Here is a 24,596-nt window from a genome sequence, read left to right on the forward strand (position 1 = left end):
AATTTTTGCCTTAAAATATTAATTGACTTCTAAAGTCTCCTTATTTATAGGAAGATCTTATATAATTGAAGGGTTTGGTTTAATGTTAAATAGAATCTAATAACTTTATGTTTCATTATATAGTAAATTTTTAAAACAGTATACTTAATATGTGACAGCTTTGGGGGGTTTAGGAGGACCTACATAAAAAGTAAAAGAATTCAAATAATGAGCACTGAATTAGTCCTATATTGGCTTTCAAATTAAGTAATTTGAACTCTCAATCTGTATTTCACTTAGGCAAAAACTGCCAGGAGGATGTTAATGAGTGTGACTCCAGACCGTGCTTTCCGGGAACAGAATGCTTCAATACCTTTGCTTCCTATCACTGTGGTTCATGTCCTGAAGGATTTCATGGTGACGGAAAAATGTGTCATGGTAAAGTCTCTATTTTCTGCCATACAATGTTTTTTGCTGAATTTAATTAATTTAAATCACTGGGTTTCATTCTCCCTTTTAGTCATGCATTTATTGAATATATGTGCATTAACTGTCATGCTTTAAGTTAGATGCAGGGAATGCAAAATTACAAGCATGGGGCAAAAAGAGGTTTACAGTTGTGAGTACACAAAAGACAGTTTATTCTTGTTATTATTTATTATTGTATTATTTTTCATATGAATAACTGTAAACCTATTTTTGTCCCATCCTGTATATATTTCCTCTTACTGAGTTTAATAGCAGGGAATATGACATGGAGTCACATAATTGAACATGGTGCTCTCTGTCTTTTTAAATTTTTTTAAACATTTTTAAAGATTTTATTTATCTATTTTTAGAGAGAGAGGAAGGGAGGGAGGAAGAGAGAAAGAGAAACACTGATCAATTGATCGATGGGTTGCCTCTTGCGTGCCCCCAACCAGGCACCTGGCCCCCAGTCCAGGCACTGACCCTGACTGGGAAGGGCCTTTCAGTTTGCAGGATGCCCGACCCACTGAGTGGCACCAGTCATGGCGGTGTTCTGTGTCTTTGATAGAATGCCCAGAGAGATTAGTAGGAATACTACCCAGGGAATCATGTCTACCTGGAAGGATAATGAAGAGTTTCAAAAGACAGTGTCACTATAGCTAAATCTGTTATATTTCATCCAGAAAGAGACAGGCATTCTAAGCAGAGGAAACAGCAGGGGCAAAGGTACAGTGGCTTCACACACACAAATGTCACAGCACACCTTGCGTAATGAGCAATTTGGTAAAAACCTGAGGTATAGGGGGAAGGGCCACTGATACAGGATTGGAAGTTACCGAGGTAGCTGGTGTCCAGGCCACTAAGACACCACGAGAAACAGAATTAAGGTTCACATTTGAGAAAGTATTTAAGAGCAGTATGGGGGATGGACCATTTGTAGGTAAAGAGCTGTTTAAGTCTGAAGTTAACACAATATTATAAATACATATGGACATGAAGATATTCTGATCCAGCAAATGAAATGAGACACTAAAGAAGTGAATTGATAATACTTGGTCAGTGATTGAAAGCAGGAGTGGATTTTAAATTTTATCAAATGCTTTTTCAGTATCATTTATTAACTTGCTATAATTTGTTAACATTTCCTTAGACTAACTTATTTAGAATGTTTTATGTATCAAATTACATTTTGACATTTTATATTATTTTCTTTATTGATATATTCATGTAATTAGGTAATATAATTATGTTAATAGAGATACAAGTCTGTTTAATCCTGATACAGTAATATATAACCACAGTAGTACATTTGATTTGCTAGTATTTCATTTACATTTTATGTGCATTTATAAATATTTATTATAGAATTATGCCACTCTGATTGAATGTTTATAAAACTTTTCATCTCTTTCTGTGCATTGCAATGGTTTTATAAAATATTCTTTCCTTGATTATTTGGTAAAAGTTTTTCCATTCAGGTCATCTGTTCTGAGATTGTTTTGGGAGGTGATTTTAGATTATTTTTCATTTCTTTCATTGTAATTATTATATCATCTACTCACTCTATTGCTTCTTCAGTCAATTTAATCATTTATATTTTGTAAAATCATGTGTCTCATCAAGATTTTAAATTCTTATGAATACTTCATATGATTTAATATCATATCATATATGATTTAAAATCATATGAAGTATTCTTGTTTAACTTAAAATTATCCTCATATATGTAGCTTTCTCTCTTTTCTCATCTCCAAAGTTGTTTAATTGTACCTTCCCACCGAGAGATTGTCTATTTGTTTTTTTATATAATCATTTAGACTTGCTTTTCTGTTAACTGTCTCTTCATAGCTCTTGTTTGACTTTTTGTTGATTTGCAGGAGTACTTTAATGTTACATTTTCTTAAAATTACCTTCTTCATTCTCAGTGGCTTGCCTTGATCTATGTTGTCTTGTTATACAGAACTATTGACATTTTATGTAGTCAAATAGAGGCATCTTTTATTTCAGCTTTGTTTATAGTGTACATTTTAAGTACCTTCTAAGTTATACATATAATCTTTTAAATTTTCTTATATTTATTATTTTATAATCATTTTATATTTTACATTTAGTTCTTAGTACATCTGGAATTTATGTTGTGAGTTAGAGGCCCAATATTTTTCTCCCAGATAAGTAAGCAGTTATGTATAATCATTTATTACAATAAGCCATATTTAAAATAGAAAATTATATATGCCAAATTTTCATACTGAATTTAAATACTATATTTTTATATATTAAATTCATGTAATTTAAGATATATTTCTGAGATTTCTATTATGTTTTTATCACCTAATTGTCTCTTTCTATGCCAATAATGCTTTATTTTTATTAGTGTGGCTTAATAATACACTTTAATATTGCTAAGATAAATACCCCCTCACGATTCTTCTATATTGTAATTTTTCAGTGTTTCTGATGCATACTTTAACCTGAACCCTAAGATATTAAATTTCAAAATAAAACAAAGTGTTTTGCTAATGTGTATTTGCAAATATAATACATATACTCCTTCATTTCTTCTACTATATTATTTTGTAATCTGGAATTAATTCCATTTCTTCTCCACTTCCTCCTTCAATCCTAACACCAAAAACTCTCCTAGGAAGATGATTCACACAGAGCAGTTGGAGCAGGAAGGAGCAGTCCTTCAGGTACAAAGGACGGGGAGGAGGACAGACACATCTTGTCTCGGACCTGAAACCAGGTTCCCTGAAGATGCCTCTTGGGCTTTGTGTTGTGATTAATCACCGTATTGGTGTTATTTTGTTTTGACTCATATTTGGCACACTCCTGTTTCTCTGTTAGTCTGAATTCCTGTGCTTTCTGTGTTTTACAAAGTCCTCAAAATTACTAAAAATCTTTCATTGACCTTGTTTCTATTTGTCAACTATGTTAAGAATTATTTTTTATTGTTGTTTTGGTTTTTTTTCCTGCTTTTGATTTGTTTTCCCCTGTTTTCATACTGGATATGAGAAGCTGGGCATGAAAAAAAATGCAACAATCAACTGTAAGTTGATGGTAGAAAGTATTAAGGGGAAACATATCTAATCTCCACTTAAAATTGTCCATACTGTAAAATTAATTAGATTGTTCCATACCAAAGAAATTGTTTTAAAAAGAGTTACTGGATAAGGAAAATAAAGTACCATTGAATGCAGAACTGATCCCCCCACCTCAAAAAGAAGACACACAAAAATGTTTAATTCGTACTTGAGCAATCAATAAAGATGGGGATAAAAAAATTGCATCTTGTTGAGCTGGTAAAAGGATTAGAGTCACAGTCTTTTCCTCTCATACAAAAAAGCACTCATACAATTAACTTTCATATGAACATTCAGTTTCTGTCCTCCCCTTTCTAGTAGCCTTAACAACACTGAGTTTCTCAGGGAGGGAGCTGTGCTTATTTTTTAGAAAAAGGGGAAGGGAGGGAGAAAGAGCAAGTGAAACATTGATGTGAAAGAGGAACATCAACCCCTCTCATAAGCACCCCAACCAGGTACCAAACCCACAGCCCAGGCATGTACCCTGGCCTGGATGCACTGGGCAACCATCAGCTTTGCAGAGAGACACCCAACCAATGGGGCCACACCGGTCAGGGCTTTCTTTTATTTTGAAGCCTAATGTGTATTAAGTGGTCATGAATGTTTGCTGACTATTTCTAACTCTTCATAAAATAATTAGTTGTTGTATTTTAACTGTTACGCTGTTTAACATTAGTGTTATCTGTGTATTCAAATAGATTATAAGTTTCTTGAAGGCAGGAGTCACGGGACAACTCCTCATCACTACACATCTCCTAGTATAGTGCTATACATGTAATAAGTATTAAATTAAGGAATGAATTACTCAACATTCAATAATGTGGGAAAAGCAGAGATTAATAAATATTGTTATTTAAAATTTCTCTCTCTCTCTCTTTTTGTTTAGGTATAAATTTTCAGTCACCATCAGCAGAGCATTTACTAACTGGTACAAGTTCTACCCATAGTCCAGCTACTATCAAAACCAACACCACCTCGTACTTCTCATTAAAATCAGTTACAACTCGAATGAATAATTCAAAGCCTGTTTCTCATCAGATACCAGGTTTTAAACATGTGGATCATAATCTGAGTACAAATCTCAGTTTGGGAGAGTTAGAAGTTTCTGTGAACAACCGTAGTGCTATAGGCATTAACACAAACCATTCCCGTGACGAAGAAAATGTTGCCCAGGGCACCATGCAAACAGAGGCAGGAAGACATAATTCTAAAATTAATAAGTCTGTCCAAGGTTTCACACAGCATAAGAATGGGTTTGCCATCACTTTTTTACCAAAAAAGCCCAAGTCAACCGAAATATCAACTTGTGCTAAATCTCCTTGCTTTCCTGGGGTTTCCTGTGTGCCAACCACAGATGGTCACTTCCAGTGTGGACGCTGTCCCTTTGGATTTTACGGAGATGGAATCAGTTGTAGAGGTAGTATGAAAACTCTTCAGAAGATTCAGAGAAAACTCTCTAGTTCACATTGAAGTATTTAAAAAGATTTGTTTTCTATTATTTATTAATTTCTATTTACTCCATTTAGTTCACTAATTCTATTCATTTTATATATTTATTATTTGCCTATACTTTTTCACATTTCAAAAATTAACAGGCATTCTTGAGTTATTTTTTAAATTAAATATTTCATAGAATTATAACTATGTAATATAAATATATTTATTGAGTACCTACTGTGTTCCGGGTTCAATGGGAACATTTTTTATCAGGTTTGTCACATAATCCACAAGGACCCCACAAATTGGGTGTTATTTTTTCTGATTACACATATAAGAAAGCAGGGCCTGAGAGGGCTAACTAACTTTCCTGAAACTAAGCAGCTAAAGAGATGAAATAAAGATGTGACTAACATTGTGGTCTGGATTCTTTTCAGCTCACAGTGGGCCTTAGCCCTTTAAATTACTAATGCTGGCATACTTGTTTATTTGCATAAACTAGGTTTCTCCAGAATTCCCCCAACTCTTGAGAATAAAACAAGCTGGGCATCACATTAATTTTGAAAAAAGTGTTTACTTTTTTTTTTGTACAATTATCAGCATTGTTTTCTCTGATGCAAATCAAATGTTTGGCTTTGACAACACAGAAGCTATTTTTTTTGTTACTGGTATTTTGTTTTGATCTATTTGAGATTTACTTAAACAATAGCGTGTTGGAGTATTCCTTTGTTCTTAATATTCCCTAGAGGAACTCTTGTTGTTTTTTTGTTTGTTTGTTTATTTGTTTTTTCTGTAGGAATAATGATAATAATAATCTTAAAAACGTATATGTTTACAATATAAGACATTATTATTAAGAAATAAAACAAAACAACCTCATGCATTCAGAACTTATCAGGTAGCTATAGAAGCTTAGGAATACAAACCTATAAGCTTATGGCGTGTTCCTGGCATCTTCGAAATTCTGATTATCTTTCCCATTCATCAACATTTGCCTGATTAGTATCTGACACAACACTGCCCTCTGGAAAAGCCTGTAATCCCGTTTATGGTTAGCAGCCATCTCTAACATCAGGTTTTGCTCTGGGAGGAATTACCCATATGGTTCTTCTTTCTTACCCTATTAATCATTTTTCTCAGTCATTCTAGTAGTAAAACAAATATAAGGAGAAAAATAATTTCATGGATAAATGTAGTGGTTATTGTTTAATAACAGTGTCAAATTTTCCAAATTTAAGAGAATTTTACTTTTATTATGATTAAGTTTATGGGCAACATGTATAGACTGTGCCAATAGCTCACCCTTTTGTCTTTGATTTTTGCAGCCATTTGCAGACACCCATGTGGAAAAGGGAGGGAGTGTGTGGCCCCAAACATATGCAAATGTAAACCTGGTTACACTGGCTCTAACTGCCAAACTGGTAGGTATGACATTCATTAGTTTGCATAATTAATTTAATTGATAACTGATATTTCTAACTATGAGCTTTATTTTATACAGCTGTATGTCATCCTGACTGCAAAAACCATGGAAAATGTATTAAACCTAACATTTGTGAATGTCCTCCAGGACATGGTGGAGCAACCTGTGATGAAGGTAATAATTCAAATTGGAAATCAAATAATAGTGTTAAAATAAAACATTTTCTTTAAAGATAGTTTTACTGTATATACACAAGTACATATTCATTAATGTTGGTGAGTCAAAATTTTTAATGTTTAAAATAACTTATTTGAACATTAAAAAAATGTAAATTTCTAAAACAGACATTCAAAGAGCAACAGCTTATTTATCATTGGAAAAATTATCTCCAGAAATAATTTTTTGAGGTTTAGCTATAGGTTGCCATATCCCTACAAATATTCTTACCTTCAAGCAAAGGACACCTGAGTACTGAATGTCTGTAGCCATATAATTTCATTGTTTTGGTTGAAAATTTTTTTAAGATTTTATTTATTTATTTTTTTTAGAGAGGGAAGGGAGGGAGATAGAGAGAGAGAGAGAGAAACATCAATGTGCGGTTGCTAGGGGTCATGGCCTGCAACCCAGGCACGTGCCCTGACTGGGAATCAAACCTGCGACATTCTGGTTCGCAGCCCATGCTCAAGCCACTGAGCTACGCCAGTCAGGGCTTGGTTGAAATCTTAAGTGGAGAGTTTATAAAATGTTATTCCTAAAGTGGATAATATTAAATAACAAATTTGTTATTATATAAATAGTATTTTTAAAAAACATATGTTGGTAGATAGTAATATAATTGTTAATAAAACAGAGCCACATTAAATGCTTTCAAAACAAGGTACACATTAACAAATTAAAGTAAATCTAGAACAAACTACAGAAACAGTATCAGTAGCATATGAAAATAATTATGGAAATATAAAAATGTTCTATTTGTAGGCAGAAAATGCATTAAGTCCAAGTTTCACTTTCCAGAAGAAAGCTAAGATTATATATTTCCATTCAGTTAACTGTAAGTTTTATAAACCAAGATGTGCTAATGATCTGTGGGTGTTTTCAGAGTGTGAGCTCATAGTGAATCCCACAGAACCAAAGTTCACAGTAAAAGACAATTGAGCTTATTATAATTTGCTCTGACAAGAAGCTTTTAGTGTGGCTGTGCTTCATAAACATAAACTGGCTTTTTTTAAAATTGAAAGCTGTCTTAATAACATAATCTGTGTCTGCAGAAATCTGTAGCCCGCCTTGTCAACATGGTGGCACCTGCTTGGCTGGAAATCTCTGTACTTGTCCTTACGGTTTTGTGGGACCCAGGTGTGAAAGAAGTAAGTGAAGTGGTCTCATATAATGAAAATGCTCCTTTGAATAGTTGATGGCTTTGATGCTAACTGATAAACTGAAACACCAAGTAAAACCCATGCATTCATGATTTACTAACAGTTAACATTCTGCATACTACTGAAAGTGCTAGGTGCCAATACTAAGATAAAAGAAGTTTCTTCTTAGAAGCAATTTTCTTTTTGATCTTATCCATAACCATTTCCCCAATTTTTTAGATAAGAACTCAATCTGTTGAATTGCATATAAGTTTATGTCATTTAATTCATGTCTGTGAAAACTTTCATCAGTAATAATAATTTTTCCAAATGGCCATTTCTTATTTACCATTCAGCTCAATGGTTTTCTACTTCTCCCTTCTCTATTAGCAAAAGTAAAAAATAAAAATAAAAATAAATGAATGTGAGAATTAGAGACCATTTAAAGCCAAATGATAAATTATTTTTATCTTTCTGATCTTATTAATTAGAACATATAATTGGCAGTTATGAGCTAGCTAGATAATAACCAATAATACAACCAATTCCAAGTCTAATTAACCTCTCTTTTATTTTTATCCTGTGATCTCAGTGGTTTGTAACAGGCACTGTGAAAATGGAGGTGAATGCCTTACACCAGATGTTTGCCAGTGCAAGCCTGGCTGGTATGGACCCACCTGCAGCACAGGTAAAGTCAAAAATATTTTCAATAAATAGATCAGTGAAAACACATTTTAAATGCAACAATGTCCTAAAGACTCACACTTCAAACATAAAACTAATCTGACAAGACTGGTATGAAGTTTTTATTTCAGACATATTTTTAAAAACCTATCTTTCACTTTCCTTCTTTTCTTGTGTTAGACCATAAACAGCGTTAATGTTGTCCAACCCAACCAATATTATATTTTGGGGGGTTTTATATTTTCTTCATCCACTTGCCTTATGGTGGAGAGAGACATATTTGTACTGCATCTTCTAGATTTTCTATTTCATTAAACACTGAAGCAATTCTGGTTAAGTGGGCATCATCACGTGATTTCATTTATTTATCACATTGTTGGGCTTATTGCTTTTGCAGCAGTGTTTGCAATTCTCTGTTTAATCTAATACATTGGGATCTAATGGCTTTTCTCACATAGATCTAATTTAGCATTTGTTCCTTACCAACTATGTGTGAAGCATGATGCAAAGGGAAACAAAGATCAATTTGATTTTGCCCTGATTTTAAGGAGCATATCATTAGTGAAAAAGACACAGGATACAATTTTAGAAAGACTATGATACAAGTTGAGCTATAATAAGTTATGTAATTAATGCACGGTTCCTTGGAAGTAGAGAAGAGGAAAATTAATTTTGGAAAGTACAGTTTGGAAGAAAAATGTATTTGAGGTAGACCTCAGAGAGTGGATAAAATTTGGCTTCAAAGATAACAAAGTTTTTACTCGTATGTGGGGTGTGAAACAAAAAAAACAATAAATGAACAAACAAATCAAACTCATAGACACAGACAACAGAATGGTGATTACCAGAGGGGAAGGAAGTGGGGGGAGAATGAGGAGGGTAAAGGGGCCAAATATGTGGTGATGAGCACACAAAGGAGGATATAGATGTTGTATTATGAAATTATGCACTTAAAATTTGTTTAATGTTATTAACCAGTGTTACTCCAATAAAGTAATTTTAGAAAACAATAATGAAATCAAGGCACCTTTCAAAATGGAGCAAAGATAAAGAAGCAAAAAGAAAGATTGTTTTCGAGTGTGCTAGGACTTGAGTGTAGTGTTCCCTTTGGAATTGGGAAGAAGGGTTGAAGAGGTACACATGGCCGTATGTACCTGAGCTGATTGCAGACCATCCTGCTTGAGCTTTTGAGTTGTCTTATAATGGCAAGTCATTCTTTCAGCTTACCCAGGGCATTGTGCGTTCTAACCACAGCCTCCACGTTCTTAGCTTGGTATTTATTTGTAAGCTTAATGAACAGACTTGCAAAGCTATTACCCAGTTATTTTATTCTTCTTATGCTTGGAAAAGTCTAATTAATTATAGATTAAGGGTTTTACTTGCAGTAAAAATAAAATATTCCTTTATGCACTATTTTGTACTATGTAGCTTTTATTTTTTTTAATAATAAAACTGTTATGGTCTCTCTCCCTCCTGCTGTTCATTAGCTTCATGTGACCCTGTTTGCCTCAATGCTGGTTCCTGTTATAAGCCAAACACTTGCCTCTGTCCCACTGGATTCTTTGGTGCCCAGTGTCAGAATGGTAATTATTTTTCCTTTATAAATAAAAATGCAAAGGCAAAGTTAGACAAACATAAACAAAGCTCTGAGTGAATACCAAGAGACAAGTTCAAAAAGGGAAGGTGCTCTTCAACTTTTTTCTCTATTTCATATTATGTTCTACTCTGGCCACCGAAGGCTCACTTCATAAAAACATATCAGAGTTATTATGAAAAATGGTTATATTTATTCAACATATATTTGGCTCACAACTGTGTCAGTTGTCTGTGCAGTTTTGTAGGACCAAAGTTTAAAATAAATAAGCAAAGTTTTTTTACAGCTTATTATAATGAAATGGTGTCATTTTTGTTGCCTTTACAGCAAAAACATTTGGCTTGTGCTCCATCTGATGTCCATTATTACCTCACGATGTCTTTTGACTTTAGGTTCGTTAAACATTTATGCAGAGTCAGCTTTGCATGGCACCATGGAAGGTGATGTGGGCGCATGAAAGATGTCTGTTATTTTAATCCTTTCCCTCATAACACTGATGTTCTAGGGCTTTTCAGAATAATGAGCATGTCCTGACGCTGTCAGGGTAGGCATGAATTAAGGTCAATAAATGAAATTTGAGATGTATTTTCTGATCTTCATATTTCTGAGTTTATGCAAAGTGTAGGGTAGATTTTTTAGTGAAAGCATGTCAGGACACATCATAATTTAATTCCTAAAATCTATACTTTTCCTACCATGTTCCATTTTGATTTGATCCCATTCTTTTATTTGGAGTTTGGCTAGGAGTCTTGGTTTTCAATTGAGACAGAACAAAAAAACAAAACAAAACAAAACCTCATCACTCTAATACTAGATATGTGCCCACAAGAAATGAGTTCTTTTAATTCAGATTTCCTGTAAGGAACCAGATGGATGAAGTAAAGACAAAGTTAAGGAAAATCTTAAAAACCAGGAGACAAAGTTGAAACCCAAGTTTATGAGTTATAGGTATAGTGTTGAGTAGAGAATGTAAGATGGGAAATGAAAATTTACATCTCTCATGCTATCAATACTTAAATACTTAAATGTAAGATATAAAAACATTTCTCTAAAATTTTAATGCCAACTGTATAATTGGGAAAGGAGGAAAATTTCTAAATTATCAAGGAGAACTAAAAATGATCTATTGAACACATGTCATGTTAGCAGGTTTCAGAATTAGCTAGTCTCTACAACCTCCCAGCTGATGTGGATTTTGAAACTCTACCTAAGGTTTACAGGGCTTAACCATCTTAGCTTTCAATTTTGAACCACACAGTTGCTGTCAGGTACAAGTGAGACATGCAGTCAACTACCTGTACATACGATCAACACATTGCCAGCTACTACTTTTTTTAAAGACTTTATTTATTTATTTTTAGAGAGAGGGGAAAGGAAGGAGAAAGAGAGGGAGAGAAACATCAATGTGTGGTTGCCTCTTGCATACCCCGTACTGGGGACCTAGCCCACAACCCAGGTGTGTGCCCTGACGGGGAATAGAACTGGTGACCCTGTGCTTTGCAGGCCCTCACTTAATCCACTGAGCTGTACCAGCTGGACTGACAGCTACTATTAAGTAATAGTATTATTGTCATTAAGACATGTTATAGAGATGCAGAAAAAATAAAAATATTATCTTTATTCTTATCAAATCACATGCCCTTTTGAGACTGATACGAGCCCAATTGGTAGGAAGAAAAGATGGTACACACACCAAAAGCCATTGAATACAATCAGGCAGACTATGGTTAAGAGTAAGCTATAAGGAGTATATACTGTGGGTTCTACAGATTTTCAAAGAGAAAGATAGAAAAAGAGCTAGAAACATCATGAAAGAGTCAAACTACACTATTAATAACCAAGGCTTAAAATGTGTAGCTGGAGAGATGATTCAATACAACTTCCAATTTCCTCCACCCCTTGAATGCCATTAGCCTGATCCACACAGAAGCTGAGGCCAGACTACTTGGCTCACTTTGGAGTTCAGATGAAAGATTTATCTTGAGCTTAGAAGGAATTTTGTAAATATATATATGAAGGTGAATTTTCTCCCAAATCTCCTTTTCCTGAAATGGGATTCCGGGTAGACATGACCAGGCTAACTGTAGTGCCATCCGTTTCTCTATATTTACTCTTATCACATGTACTTTTTTGAATAAATGTAATGTTATCTCTATAAATCAAGTTTTGTGGAATGGATGAGTATTGATTATACAAAGTTACCCATCATAAATAGGTCTTCTGTTCATTTAATTTTTTAGTTCTAAATTTCTAATATAGGTATTTCCTATGGTGTTTTTGTAATAAAAATAATATATTTTTAATAAATAGAAATAATCTTCAATTGCATAAAGATTAAGAAGCAGAAAATAAAAGAGCATTTCTCCATAATAAAAAGTAGCAATAAAAACACCAGAGAAAGTAGACTCAAGCATTAACCAGAAAAAAAGCTCAGTCTAAAAAGATGAAGATTATCCATTTGCTAAGTGATTAACAAAAAACAAACTCATACACACATACAACAGTACAATGATTACCAGATGAAAAGAAGGGTGGGGAGAGGTAGAAGAAGGTCAAGGGGCAATAAATGGTAATGGAAGGAGACTTGACTTTGGGTGGTGAACACACAATACAATATACAGGTGATGTGTTATAGAACTGTACACATAAAACCTATGTAATTTTATTAACTAATGTCACTCCAATAAATTCAATAAAAATCAAAAGAAAATAATATGCCCTGGTTGGTGTGGCTTAGTGGATTGAGCACTGGCCCATGAACCAAAGGGTTGCTGGTTTGATTCCTAGCCAGGGCACGTGCCTGGGTTGCAGGCCAGGCCCCCAGTAGGGGACGCATGAGAGGCAACCACACATTGATGTTTCTCTCCCTCTCTCCTTCCCTTCCCCTATCACTAAAAATACATTTAAAAATACTTAAAAAAGAATATATTTGCTAAAATAATTCAATTATGTTGTTTTTTTTTACATGAAGGACTACACTATTTTTATTTACACATCTATTTGAAATCAGTTGAATTTTTCTTTCAGTGTTTGGAACAAAAGAAAGCACCTATTTAAGAGGGATCTAATTTAAATGGGGAGTCAGTCTGCAATATCCCTGTTTTCAAAACCAGTTCCTTGGACATTTACTTTTAAAAGACAATCTAAAGTCCATTAATTTATTATTCAGGGAAAGTTAAATTTTAAATTGCTTATGTATTTATTATTATTACTTTTAAAACAACTATATACAGTTGTCATGTCTAGAAGAAACATGAAGCAATAATAATCCTCTCATAAATGATGAGGACTATTAGCTCCTGAACTTCATGGAACAGAATCATACACTGTATATAGAAGGTGCTATAGCACATTCAAAATTAATCAATAAATATCCCTAACAAAGCCAAGGATGTATTGTTAAAAAACTTTCACCAAACACTCTGTGAAATGTCACATATAAAGGTCTGCATTCATTACCTCAGTAGGTATTTAAAAGTTAACTTAAAAGCATTTTCTCAATATTATGTGACAGGTTTTTCAGATTCTTCTAACTACCACAGAAAGAGAGACATTCTTACTTTGACTTATTTTCTTCATTTTGACCAGATCATTTCACTCTTTACTCCAAAGTATGGTAAAACATAAGATAAAGTTCATAATTTATGTACTGTAATACCAAAGACTCCATTTGTTTTGAACACTTCACCAGTACATTGCAAATTGTGCCAACCCACTAGCAACTTATAGCTCTCAGCGTTTCATTTTATGATTTAGAAAGGATGATTTTAATAACTTGCAATTGTGATCTTTTTATTTTAATAGCATGTCTCTCTGCCTTATGGCCCTACAGATAACAAGCACCTGATACAATATGTAACATACAAGTTTGAATGTGTAAGATTCACAGACTGCTGCTCTGTATTCTTTTAGCTATTTGTTACCCTCCCTGTAAGAACGGTGGCCACTGCATGAGAAATAATGTGTGCACCTGTCGTGAAGGATACACTGGTAGGAGATGCCAAAAAAGTAAGACACCTCTACATATATTTGCCAACTGCAGGTAAAGCAAACACATTATATAGCAAAACTATTGCTATTTAAAGGCTGATAGCTCATCTTTGTTACCTTAAGGCATCTGTGATCCTGTGTGCATGAATGGAGGAAAATGTGTGGGACCAAACGTTTGTTCTTGTCCTTCTGGCTGGATGGGGAAACAATGCAACACACGTAAGAGGAATACTCAAAATGCTAAGGTTTATGCTATCCTCTCAACATAAACTAGAATTTAAGACAAACTCATTTTCTTTGTTATTGTTTGTTTTTATTTTTGCTTATTTGTTTCTATTTTAGGTGATATCTTTTTGAAATAGAAATCTGAGTAAAATGCAAAGTCCTTTCAACTCCTTCCTTCGAGTTAGCAGAGGAAGAGGGTATAATGTATTTTCCAGTCTGGCTACAACAGTTACCAGAATAAATAGCAAGTGTTTAAGTCCTGGTCTCCTAGTCTTAAGTGGTAGTTAGGTGAAGGTTTTAAAAATCACGACCTATTTCCGTGGTCCCATCTTGTACCATCCAATCCAGAACCCCCCAAGGTGGGGTGCCGCTTCTCTCAAATCCACTTAGTTTTTTAAATGATGGCAGCTCTCCTCATTCAAATATTTTATTTTTTCCTTTTTATAAATTATTAGTTAAAATTAGCAGCTACTATAATTTATTGATCAAAGAGAAAAATGAGGACAACATAAATGTCTAAAAATTGGAGTAAAGTTAAATCACTATGCACTTTATCAACAGAACATTACACAACCATTAAAATCATGTTTTTTTCAGGAATAAGTAATGACATCAGAAATATTCTGGATAAAATGTTCAGGGAAAAGATTCTTTAATCATTAACTTTTAACTGTTTCTCTTTTTTCCTCTAATGAACATTGTTGTGGTTCATGATAGGATTTGACTAGTAAATTATGTTTTTAACTTGTTTATATTTCCGTTTGCAGCTATCTGCTTTCAGAAATGTAAAAATGGTGGTGAATGTGTTGCTCCGAGTATATGTCATTGCCCCAGCACCTGGGAAGGAACGCAGTGTCAAATACGTAAGCCTACCGCTTTGGTTTTCTACTGTAGGTACCAAACCTCAATCTGTTATAATTATTAGTCAGGGAGCAGGGAAGAGCCAAGCAGCTGGCTTGGGTTTCCCATAGCTCCTAATATTTGTTTAATTTACAACCAATGTTTACCCATACAATATACCATAGAAGCTTTCAGCACTTATTTAACAATGCTTCCCATGCAATTTCAAATCTTTTGAAGTATCCTGAGGGCCTTCTACATATATCAAAATTTTATTCCTACATATATCAAAATTTTAATCCTTAACACCTCAATTTCTAATTCAAACTAAGTAAGCACAGGACTCCTCTAGCTTGGAAATTTTATAACTTCTAGAAACATTATTTATAGACCTAAAAGTCAATCATTGACATGAAATTGTTTTTGCAACACTCAGGCAAAATAAAGACATGTCTGTTTTGCTTAAACCAACAAACTTCAGCTAGCTTTTATTTACTAAGAATTAATCTTAGATCACACAAACTTGAAAAGCATTTAAATTAGCTTCTATGTTTCTAAGAATTTTAGCATACCCAATTATTATAAGCCATTGCCTTTAAATTAATTTTTAACACCACTATACGAAGGTAGAAAATTATCTCACATTTACTACATAGGCAGGCATGAACAGAAACCTTTTAGCCATGAGAAAAACTCACTAGTTTATAAAAGAACAATTGGATCCAAATTTCCTCTGGAAGCATTTACAATTTATGTGTGTCTTTGACAAGTTCCAAATGACCTCCCTTTTAAAATTAGGACAGATGTTTTTAATAACTCAAAGAAGTGGTTTGACACCTAACCAACAACATGGGTTAATCTATTTATCTAAACCCTCTTTTTGAAGCTTCAAGAGACGAAACTTTAGAGCCAGTTTTTTCAAATTGTGTGCATAAAAATTAATTTAGAAGTGTCAAAGGTCCTAATTTCGGCCCTCTTAATATTACTGGGAGGCTGACTGTGGTGGGCCTTGTAGGCCTCTGAGACATGATTTTCCAGATTAACTTTGAGAGTTATAGTTTTGAGCAAAAACTTTTAGGGAAAACCAGCCCTACACCCCTGCAGGGTACCCTGCCCTTCTCCCCCCGCTTCCTGCCAGCTTCTCTGGGATTGGTAACATTACCGCACTGGACACGCTGTGGCGTCCATCTCTACCAATCGGGATTCGGACGGGTGTGAAGTCTGAACTACCACCACATCTTTGGCTACTCGGGCTGGGGAAGAAAGTGTTCCCTTTTTGGAACTAAAGAGAGTTCAGTCATGTAAACAGCACAGCTTTTGTTCAGACTTTTATAAATCTATCCAATTAAAAAGCTGAAATTAATTAAAAGCAGCAATTCTTTTTTCTTTTTAACATCAATGTGTGGTTGCTTCTTGTGTGCCACCCCCCCACACACAAACTCAATGGGGACCTGGCCCACAACCCAGGCATTCCCCCTGACTGGGAATGGAACCAGCGGCCCTTTGCTTTGAAGGGCAGTGCTCAAAAAACTGAGCCACACCAGCCAGGGTGTCTTTTGTTTTTTGTTGTTTTTTTTTTTCTTTCCATGGGTTATCTCAACCTTTATCCACCTCTAAAATTTTCTAAGCACAGTTTAAATAAAGCCATAGCCGGATACTTAAGAGCAAGGAGACCCAGAATTCTGAGAGAAACTCACCAAGCTCACTTGATATTGAGCAGCAAGTTGCTGTGATCCTGGCTGAGCTTCTCTGAAATCCCGATGCACTACGTTTCGTAAGCACTGACATAAGAGACGTCCACACCTGTAGGGAATTTTTATGCGTTCATTTGAGCCAAACTGATGACATATGCTAGGGAACAAGATTTTTTAAAGTTCCCTTCCTCAAAAGGCTTTATTTCCAGCTATCTGGAGACTGTCTAAATATTGATGACATTATTTGAACAAGATGTCCTGTTACCATTTTCTGGAAAATTATTTAATAACTATTCAGATCCATGATGTTGTGACATGAACACTGCTTAGCTGTGCAGCTTTGTGCATTACACAACCTGCCTGACCACATACAACAGTCCTGATGAAAACATAACCTTTAAATGTTGCATTTATACCAAAGGAAATATTATATCGAATTATACTGCCAGTTTCCAACATGAGCTATTGAAGCAGATACCTTTTCCACGAAAAATAAAGTGTATTGCATATAATGTGATGTAATGCTTATTTTCACTGAATATTGCTTAAATGCATTTCCACATCCTTAAAAACATAACTTTAAATGATATATTAAGTTCCACAGTACTAACACTATAATCCACTTGACCTTTCCCCTTCCGTGGAACATTTTAGTTGTTTAGAAATTATCACTATTATAAGAATTTTGTCTCTATAGTTGGGCATGTAGATAGATGATAGGTAGGCAGGTAGGTAAGTAGATTGATAGAAAAATGATACTGAGATATATTGAAATAGAGACAATTTTAAATTTCATTAGGAGAGGTTTTAAGGAAAAACTTTTTGGTACAGACAGTGTAGAAATCTTTAGAAAGTCTCCAATAGAGTTGTTTCACTTTAAACGCCTGATGGTGTATAAAATTGACTGTGTGGTCCATACTGAAATCGTCTTTTTCAAATTTTTGCTAAATTGTTAAAAAGCAAATTATGCACGCCATCTTATGTTACTGATTTGAATCTCCTCTGTAAAGATTAAAAATATATATATTTTAAATACTTGAACATGTAGCCAAGGAAAAGTTTGTTTACTTTAATGATGTCTTAATGTCATTGTGAAACTGTTATGTTGAGCTTTGGGTGTATTGTTTTTGGTGTGTGTGAGTGTGTATGTGCTTATGGTTTGCATTCTGGTTACAGGAAGATGGGCGAACAGTTGGTCATTCATAGATTTTTATGACTGTTTCTGTAGCCGAGTGGTTGAATAACTTAGGACCACTGGAACAGGATGTGTCATAAACACTTGTGTCAAACGGTGGTAATTGAAAAAATGTGTGTATTGCAGCAATTTGCAGTCAAAAGTGTCTTCACGGAGGCAGGTGTATACTTCCTGATGTGTGTTCTTGCCGCACTGGATATTCAGGAGTCAAATGTGAAAGGAAAATGCAGGTATTTAAACTTTTAAAAAGAAAATAAATATTAAATATTGACATATGCTATCTACTCAGATATTCTACTTAGTAACTGACACCTGTTAATGTTTTATTTTCTTTTATTTCCAAAATAAAAAAATATATAAGGATTTACTATTTACCATTAAATCTAAAAATCTTATTTTGTGTCATTATAGAGTTGTCTTATTATTAAAAATATTGGTGTAATTGGAAATTCTTAAGGAATTTCAATGTGTAGATATAACCATCAAATGTTGTGGAGTATTTTACAATACTGGAGCTAAAAGAGAGCCAATATTCTATCATACATAGTTAAGACACCATTAATTTATGTTTTGGTCAAATATTAGATAAAAAGACCACCCTCAGGGGTGGGGGGTTGTGGGTCTGGGTGGAAAAAAAGTGAAGGGACTAAGAAAAAACCCTCATCGACACAGACAGCAGCATGGGGGTTGTTAGACAGAAAGCGGGGTTGGGGGAGGTAGGAGAGGGTATAAATGGTGATGGAAGGAGACTTGACTTTACGTGGTGAACACACAATACAACAGACAGATGATGTATGATAGAACTATACATCTGAAACGTGTATAATTTTATTAACCAATGTCACCCCAATATATTCAATAACAATTTTTAAAAGGGACCACCCTCATCCCTCTCAAAAAGTGCTACCACTTTTAAATAAGTGAATCACTTCTTCATTGATTTGGGGGTGGCCCTAAACACTTTTAGTGGATCATGTGCCACTAAACACTTGTCAGTCCCCATTTATTTGTTTAACAGTAGCTATTTCTCTTTATTTGTTCACTGTTACATTCCTCCTCAGGGAAAGCCGTACAGAAATTCTTTACATTATTAGACTTAGGATTTATTTGAATTTCAGAAATCAAGAAAGCAAAGGAAGAATAGATGCTTTCTTAGAATGTCTACAATTGGCCCATACTAACTGGTAAAATATCTATTTTAAAAGTTTCTGTAGTCATATCTGTACTCATAAAATTGAACTGAATTTGTTTGGTCCCCAATCTTAAAATTCTAACTATTAACAGCTGAGATTATTTTTAAATCCCAGTTTCTATACATACCAGGGTGGCTGTCATGATCCTGAGGAAAATTGTAGCAGAACTCTCGAAAATTGCTTAAAAGTCAAATGTATCAGTTTTAATTTAAAAAGCAATTATACACTATTTAGTGCTTCAAAAAGCTAAAGAGTCTTGAAGTATGCTGATGTACTGGAAGTTGAAGAATGATGAGGAATTTTCTTAGAATCATGATACTGAGCCAGTCTGGCCTAGAAGCAAAGTAGATGCGTAAATGTTTTTCCCCTAGCACTGGTGTTCAGCCTGCAAGTGTGTGGCCCCCATTTTGAAAAACACAACATCACAGTGGTTTGCAAACCATAAAACAAAAATTATTGAGTACTTCTTTGATCAGCTATTGTTGAGAAAAATAAATACAAAGCCTTGAGTTCTCCTTTTAAAGGGGGCCTTCAAGTAACACATATGTGTTATTTTATTAGAGATTTTTATGGCAGAAAAGTCACACAGAAAACCATGTGACTTCAAAATTTTTTCAAGTCCACTTTCATGTACTAAACTAGGTTACTTCTCTTTATTTTAATTTTATGTATTTCTTTACCAATTTAATCTTTTCTCATTAGGTAAATAAGGAACAGGATCTTCATCCCCACTAATGGTGCTATTGAGACGGCAGCTGAAACCATTTTAAGAAGAGAACAAAAGTCATGGGGAAGGAAGACGAAGACAAAACACAAGAGTAGCTCAAGAACCATGTCCTGCTTTGCTGTATATAACCTGCCGTCCCAAATTCTTGACTGCAATTTTCATTCTAGCTTTACTCCATTGGCTCATTGTTGTCATCAACTTGATTTGTTTTTAATATTTCTTTGGTTCCTAAACATAGGGGGAAAAGTTAATTTCTCTTTAGCAGAAAAAAAAAGCAACCCAGCTCTGTTCTATGGGTACCCACAGAAACCGTCCTGTCTCTTCCCCGGCTTCTCTCTTGTCTACTTCCTCAAAGAAGAGTTTAAAGTGTCTAATCTCCTCCTGCCCCTCCTCCAGCACCCTGGGGTCCTGGGTGAAAAAAAAAAAAAAAGAAATGGAGGATACTGATTGGATTGTTAGAATCTTTCAGTGAAAATGACAGAATTACTGGCTAGAAAAAATGACACAGAGCAAGGGAAAGTGGGCAAGAGGAAAGAGATCCTGAAGAGAGAGGGTTGACAACCAGCTTTGAGGCTCATAATCTGCTGGCTAGTTGCCCAGTGCACTTCTCATTGTCCCTGCCACTTTTCTCTCTGTGAACAGATATCAGACCCCTCTGAGCCTCAGTTGCCTCATCTGTCATATGGGACTAATAATAATAAAACCTAACCATGGGATCATTATAAGGGTTAACTATGTTTATGCAATATATGCGAGTTACCTAGAACAGTGCCTGGTAGTAAAAAACACTATGTAAGTTTGTCATTAGTTATTTCATAAGTGGAGGGACAGTGAGAAGTGGAGAAAGAAAAGAATGAGAAGAGAGAGTTGAGAGACATGTTGCAATGCATTGTGAATATAAACAGTTTTTCCCTAAAGTATATCAGGAACTAAAATTAATCAGGCTTATCGAGCATGGAGGTTTCTTGAACATAACCCTTTGTCAAATGGAGTCATGTAGTATTCAAACCCCACTGAGTCACTACTGCTTTGATCTGTAAATACGATCTGGATTACATCTGAATTTTATGGAAGTGGTGCTTGGTCTCTAGCGGCAAACTTAGAACCTGCAGAGCTTTCTGGATCATGTCAGAAGAGGGAGGCAGCATATGAGCAATGGTTGAACAGTTTTCTAATATTCAGTGAACTCTGATTTCTCTCTTCCTCCTACAGGTAAAAGGCCACTGAGTAATATCAAGTGTATGAATTACAAGCTTATATCTTAAGAACAGAAATTTTTATTTAGAGAATGTTGAAGATAGCTACTTGAAATCTATTTGAACATCACTTAAAATACTATTTTAAGCACTGAAGAAACTAATAAAATATAGATAGTTGTCATTGTTAGAGAAAAACAAAGAAGAAATCCCAGTAATCTAAAATTGGCTTTGCATTGTGATTTGATGTTCACATATTGAGACAATGTAGCTGGTAGTCCAGATATTCACAATATTTAATAAACTGATTATTGTCCCAGTCTTTACCATGACAGTGTCTTTATCATCAGGGATCAGTCAGCACAACAGAAGCCACTCAATGTATTTAGGTAAAAAGTGTTTAATGAAGAATTATGAATTTGCAGGACTTTTGGAAAATCTGGGAGTGAGGATGGAGGGCATAGGTGCAGGGGTGGGTTAAAGGCCAGGAAAGCAGCTGCTAAAGGTCAAAGAGGTTGATACTGAAGATGTCGGTGCTTCTCAGAAGCTTTCCTGAAGCTGCTGCAACACCTGAGAATTTTCAAAAATTGCCACTGACCATATCGGGCAATGTGGGTCATGATCCACAATTCACTGAAAAGCCACTGTGAATCTTCCACCTACCCAAGTATGTAGCAGCACATACCTCTGAAAAAATGGCTTCCTGTGCATTTCCATTGTCTAGCTCTCCTGAAAGCTTTTCTCAATGGCAAACTCTGAACCTAGAACATCACAGAGAAGGGGATTCTGGAAAACTGAGTTCCCAGAGTTGGAAGGAAGTAACAGTGGTGTCAAGGGCACAGCAGTGAGCTGACAAAGAGACACTAAATGTTCTGCATCCTATTGCTTTGGCCCACATTCCCGAGAAGAGCCATCACTTTTCACTGATAAAAACACCGCATTTAGTTTTGTCTGTTTTTTCCCTCCAATCTTTCTACTGGTCTTAACTGCACCATTTCTGGACAAGGGGGAAGAAATAATGAAATTTTTGTTTTTAAAAGACTTGTGGGGTTGAGGTAGAATAGGTGAAGGGATTAAGCAAAACAAAAACAAAAACACCTCATAGACAACAGTTTGGTGATTAGTAGAGGACAAGGGGAGTGGGAGAGGTAAGAGAGAGTAAAGGGGGATAAATGGTGGCAGAAGGAGACGTGACTTGGGGTGGTGAACACAATACAGTGTAAAGATGATGCGTTATTGAATTGTATACCTGAAACCCATGTAATTTAATTCAAATGTCACCCCAATAAATCCAATTAAAAGAAAAAGATTCTGTAATTGTGTTTATGTTAAAATAATATGAATATATCTGTTTCTTTTAATTCTTTTAGAATCTTGATCTTTTTTGGTGTAGAAGCAAGAGAAAAATATCACAAAATCAAATCCTGAAATATCAAAAGAAGTGTATGCTTAATAAAAGCAAAATTAAATTATATAAATTGTTAGGGAAGCAGGTACTAACAGGGAAGAAACACATAATTGAAAGATTTGTCTCAGAGATACAAATAATTATAGATTAGAGTTATAAATATTTTTCATTACTATCTCACATTTGACTTCAAATTTTTCATTTGTTGTCCAAAGAATCTTTTATTTTAATTTGAACATACTTATTTTAAATCATGTGAGTTTACAAAATTTACTTTGTTTATGCAGAAAGAATAAACATTCCTAAAAGCTATGTGAAATTATAAGGTAAAGTAAAACATTATTAGAATAAAATTATTGCTAACTCTAATAAGTATCTTTTAAGATCTTTTAAATCTAATAAGAATTAATAAGATATTAATTTACTATTCGATATTTGTGAGAAGGTACTTTTAAAGAATTATTTAAGAGAATATAATGTTTCACAATGTTTTATTTTTGTAACCAAAAATATAGAAATATAAATGCAAAATAAACGTTTAACAATTAGTGTGTACTTAAAATTTTAAGCTCTTGTAAAAGTATGAGTACTAGAAAGAAAAAGTACTATAGATAAAATTTTTTAAGTTAATAATTGGAACTGAAATTTCTACTATGAAAATAGATATAATTTGTTGAAATTTATTATTTTTAGAGAGAGAAGGTAGGGAGAGAAACATCGATGTGAGAGAAACAACAATTGGTTGCCTCTCATACATGCCCCCACCAGGGACTGAACCCACAACGTAGGTATTTTCCCTGACCAGGTATCAAACCGGTTACCTTTCATTTTTTGGGATGTTGTCCAACCAACTCAGCTACACTGGTCAGGACTAGATATAATTTTTATATCTATCTCTTTGCCACCTTTTCTTGGTATACAATACAGCAATTTTATCAGTAACCTTATATAGTTGATTTTCAACATATACTTTTTATGGTTAAAAATCATAATTGCTCAGGGATTCATTCTGAAACATCTAAACCAGTACATAAGTCTTTCATAAACATTTCCTAGATCCACACCACAAACCCCAATCTACAATTAAAATATTAATCAGTAGGCTATCCATTTATAATAGACTTAATGGACTTGGGTATGCTAATGATGAAGAACTGCTATGGTTTATAGATTTTATATAAAAGTACTCCTTATGAAATTTAATGACTCATGTAAATGAAAGTAATGTTTTAGAAATATAATATGAGTTTAGAAAAGCAAGTAATTTAATAAATTTATGGAGAAAATTTAATTGTTTCCTTATTTCTGGTGATAGTGTACATCTATTACCTTTAATGGGTTTTTTTCCAAAACTATTTGGAAAATGCTTTGAAGATAATGAATGTTGGAGAATTTAGCAAAAATACTTGAAAATATTTAACATTCAATGTTAACCTTATAAATAACTCTCCAAAAAAAATTTAGATCATAGACATTGTTTGGTATGCTTGGCTACTTTGTGTTTATTTCTATTAACATTGACATGAAATATTTGTGTTATCAAATATTCTTATCCTTTCTTTGACCCTCTATTTAAAATACAGCATTTCTCTAAACTTTCAAATATTCCTAATAGCCCTTATTCCAAAATATTAAAGTATCAGAATCTTTTTGATAGAATTATAAAAGCATTTATCTTCACCCAAGGATATTTCCTTTGCTGCTTTTAGAGAGAGAGGGAGGGAGAGAGGGAGAGAGAGAGAGAAACATCGATGTGGGAGAGAATCATGGACCAGCTGCCTCACATAGGCTTCCAGACAGGGGATGGGTGCCCAGACCTGGATTGTCCATGTCTGGAGCTGGGATTGCGCCTGTCTAGATTGGGGATCATCCTACAACCCAGGCATCTGCTCCGACCAGAAGGTGAACCTGCAACTTTTGGACATGGGATGATGCTTCAACCAACTGAACCACACTGACCAGGGCTAAATGCATTTTCTAGTTTATATTTACAAATCATAAAACTTGTCCAAATTGCAACATGCATGATAAAATTTTAAATTGTAGGTTAGAACTATTTGGGGATATTTGGAGCCCATAATGGAAGCATATGCATATTATATACA

The 24,596-nt window shown here is 34.4% G+C and overlaps 1 protein-coding gene across 1 annotated transcript in view; it reads left to right on the forward strand.

Annotated features, from left to right (window-relative positions):
- VWDE (von Willebrand factor D and EGF domains) overlaps positions 1–20,149 on the forward strand; it is a 63,895-nt gene extending 43,746 nt beyond the window's left edge. The window contains exons 19-30 of the mRNA XM_036010496.1: positions 280–417; positions 4,417–4,947; positions 6,293–6,388; positions 6,469–6,564; positions 7,659–7,754; positions 8,338–8,433; positions 9,917–10,012; positions 13,936–14,031; positions 14,137–14,232; positions 15,006–15,101; positions 18,094–18,197; positions 19,863–20,149. Of these exons, the coding sequence (XP_035866389.1) occupies positions 280–417; positions 4,417–4,947; positions 6,293–6,388; positions 6,469–6,564; positions 7,659–7,754; positions 8,338–8,433; positions 9,917–10,012; positions 13,936–14,031; positions 14,137–14,232; positions 15,006–15,101; positions 18,094–18,197; positions 19,863–19,895 (1,574 nt within the window). The 3' untranslated portion in view covers positions 19,896–20,149. The remainder of the gene's footprint in view (positions 1–279; positions 418–4,416; positions 4,948–6,292; positions 6,389–6,468; positions 6,565–7,658; positions 7,755–8,337; positions 8,434–9,916; positions 10,013–13,935; positions 14,032–14,136; positions 14,233–15,005; positions 15,102–18,093; positions 18,198–19,862) is intronic.
- The last annotated feature ends 4,447 nt before the right edge of the window (positions 20,150–24,596 follow it).

The sequence above is a fragment of the Phyllostomus discolor genome, chromosome 10 (genome assembly GCF_004126475.2).
Source record: "Phyllostomus discolor isolate MPI-MPIP mPhyDis1 chromosome 10, mPhyDis1.pri.v3, whole genome shotgun sequence".
Taxonomy (NCBI): domain Eukaryota; kingdom Metazoa; phylum Chordata; class Mammalia; order Chiroptera; family Phyllostomidae; genus Phyllostomus; species Phyllostomus discolor.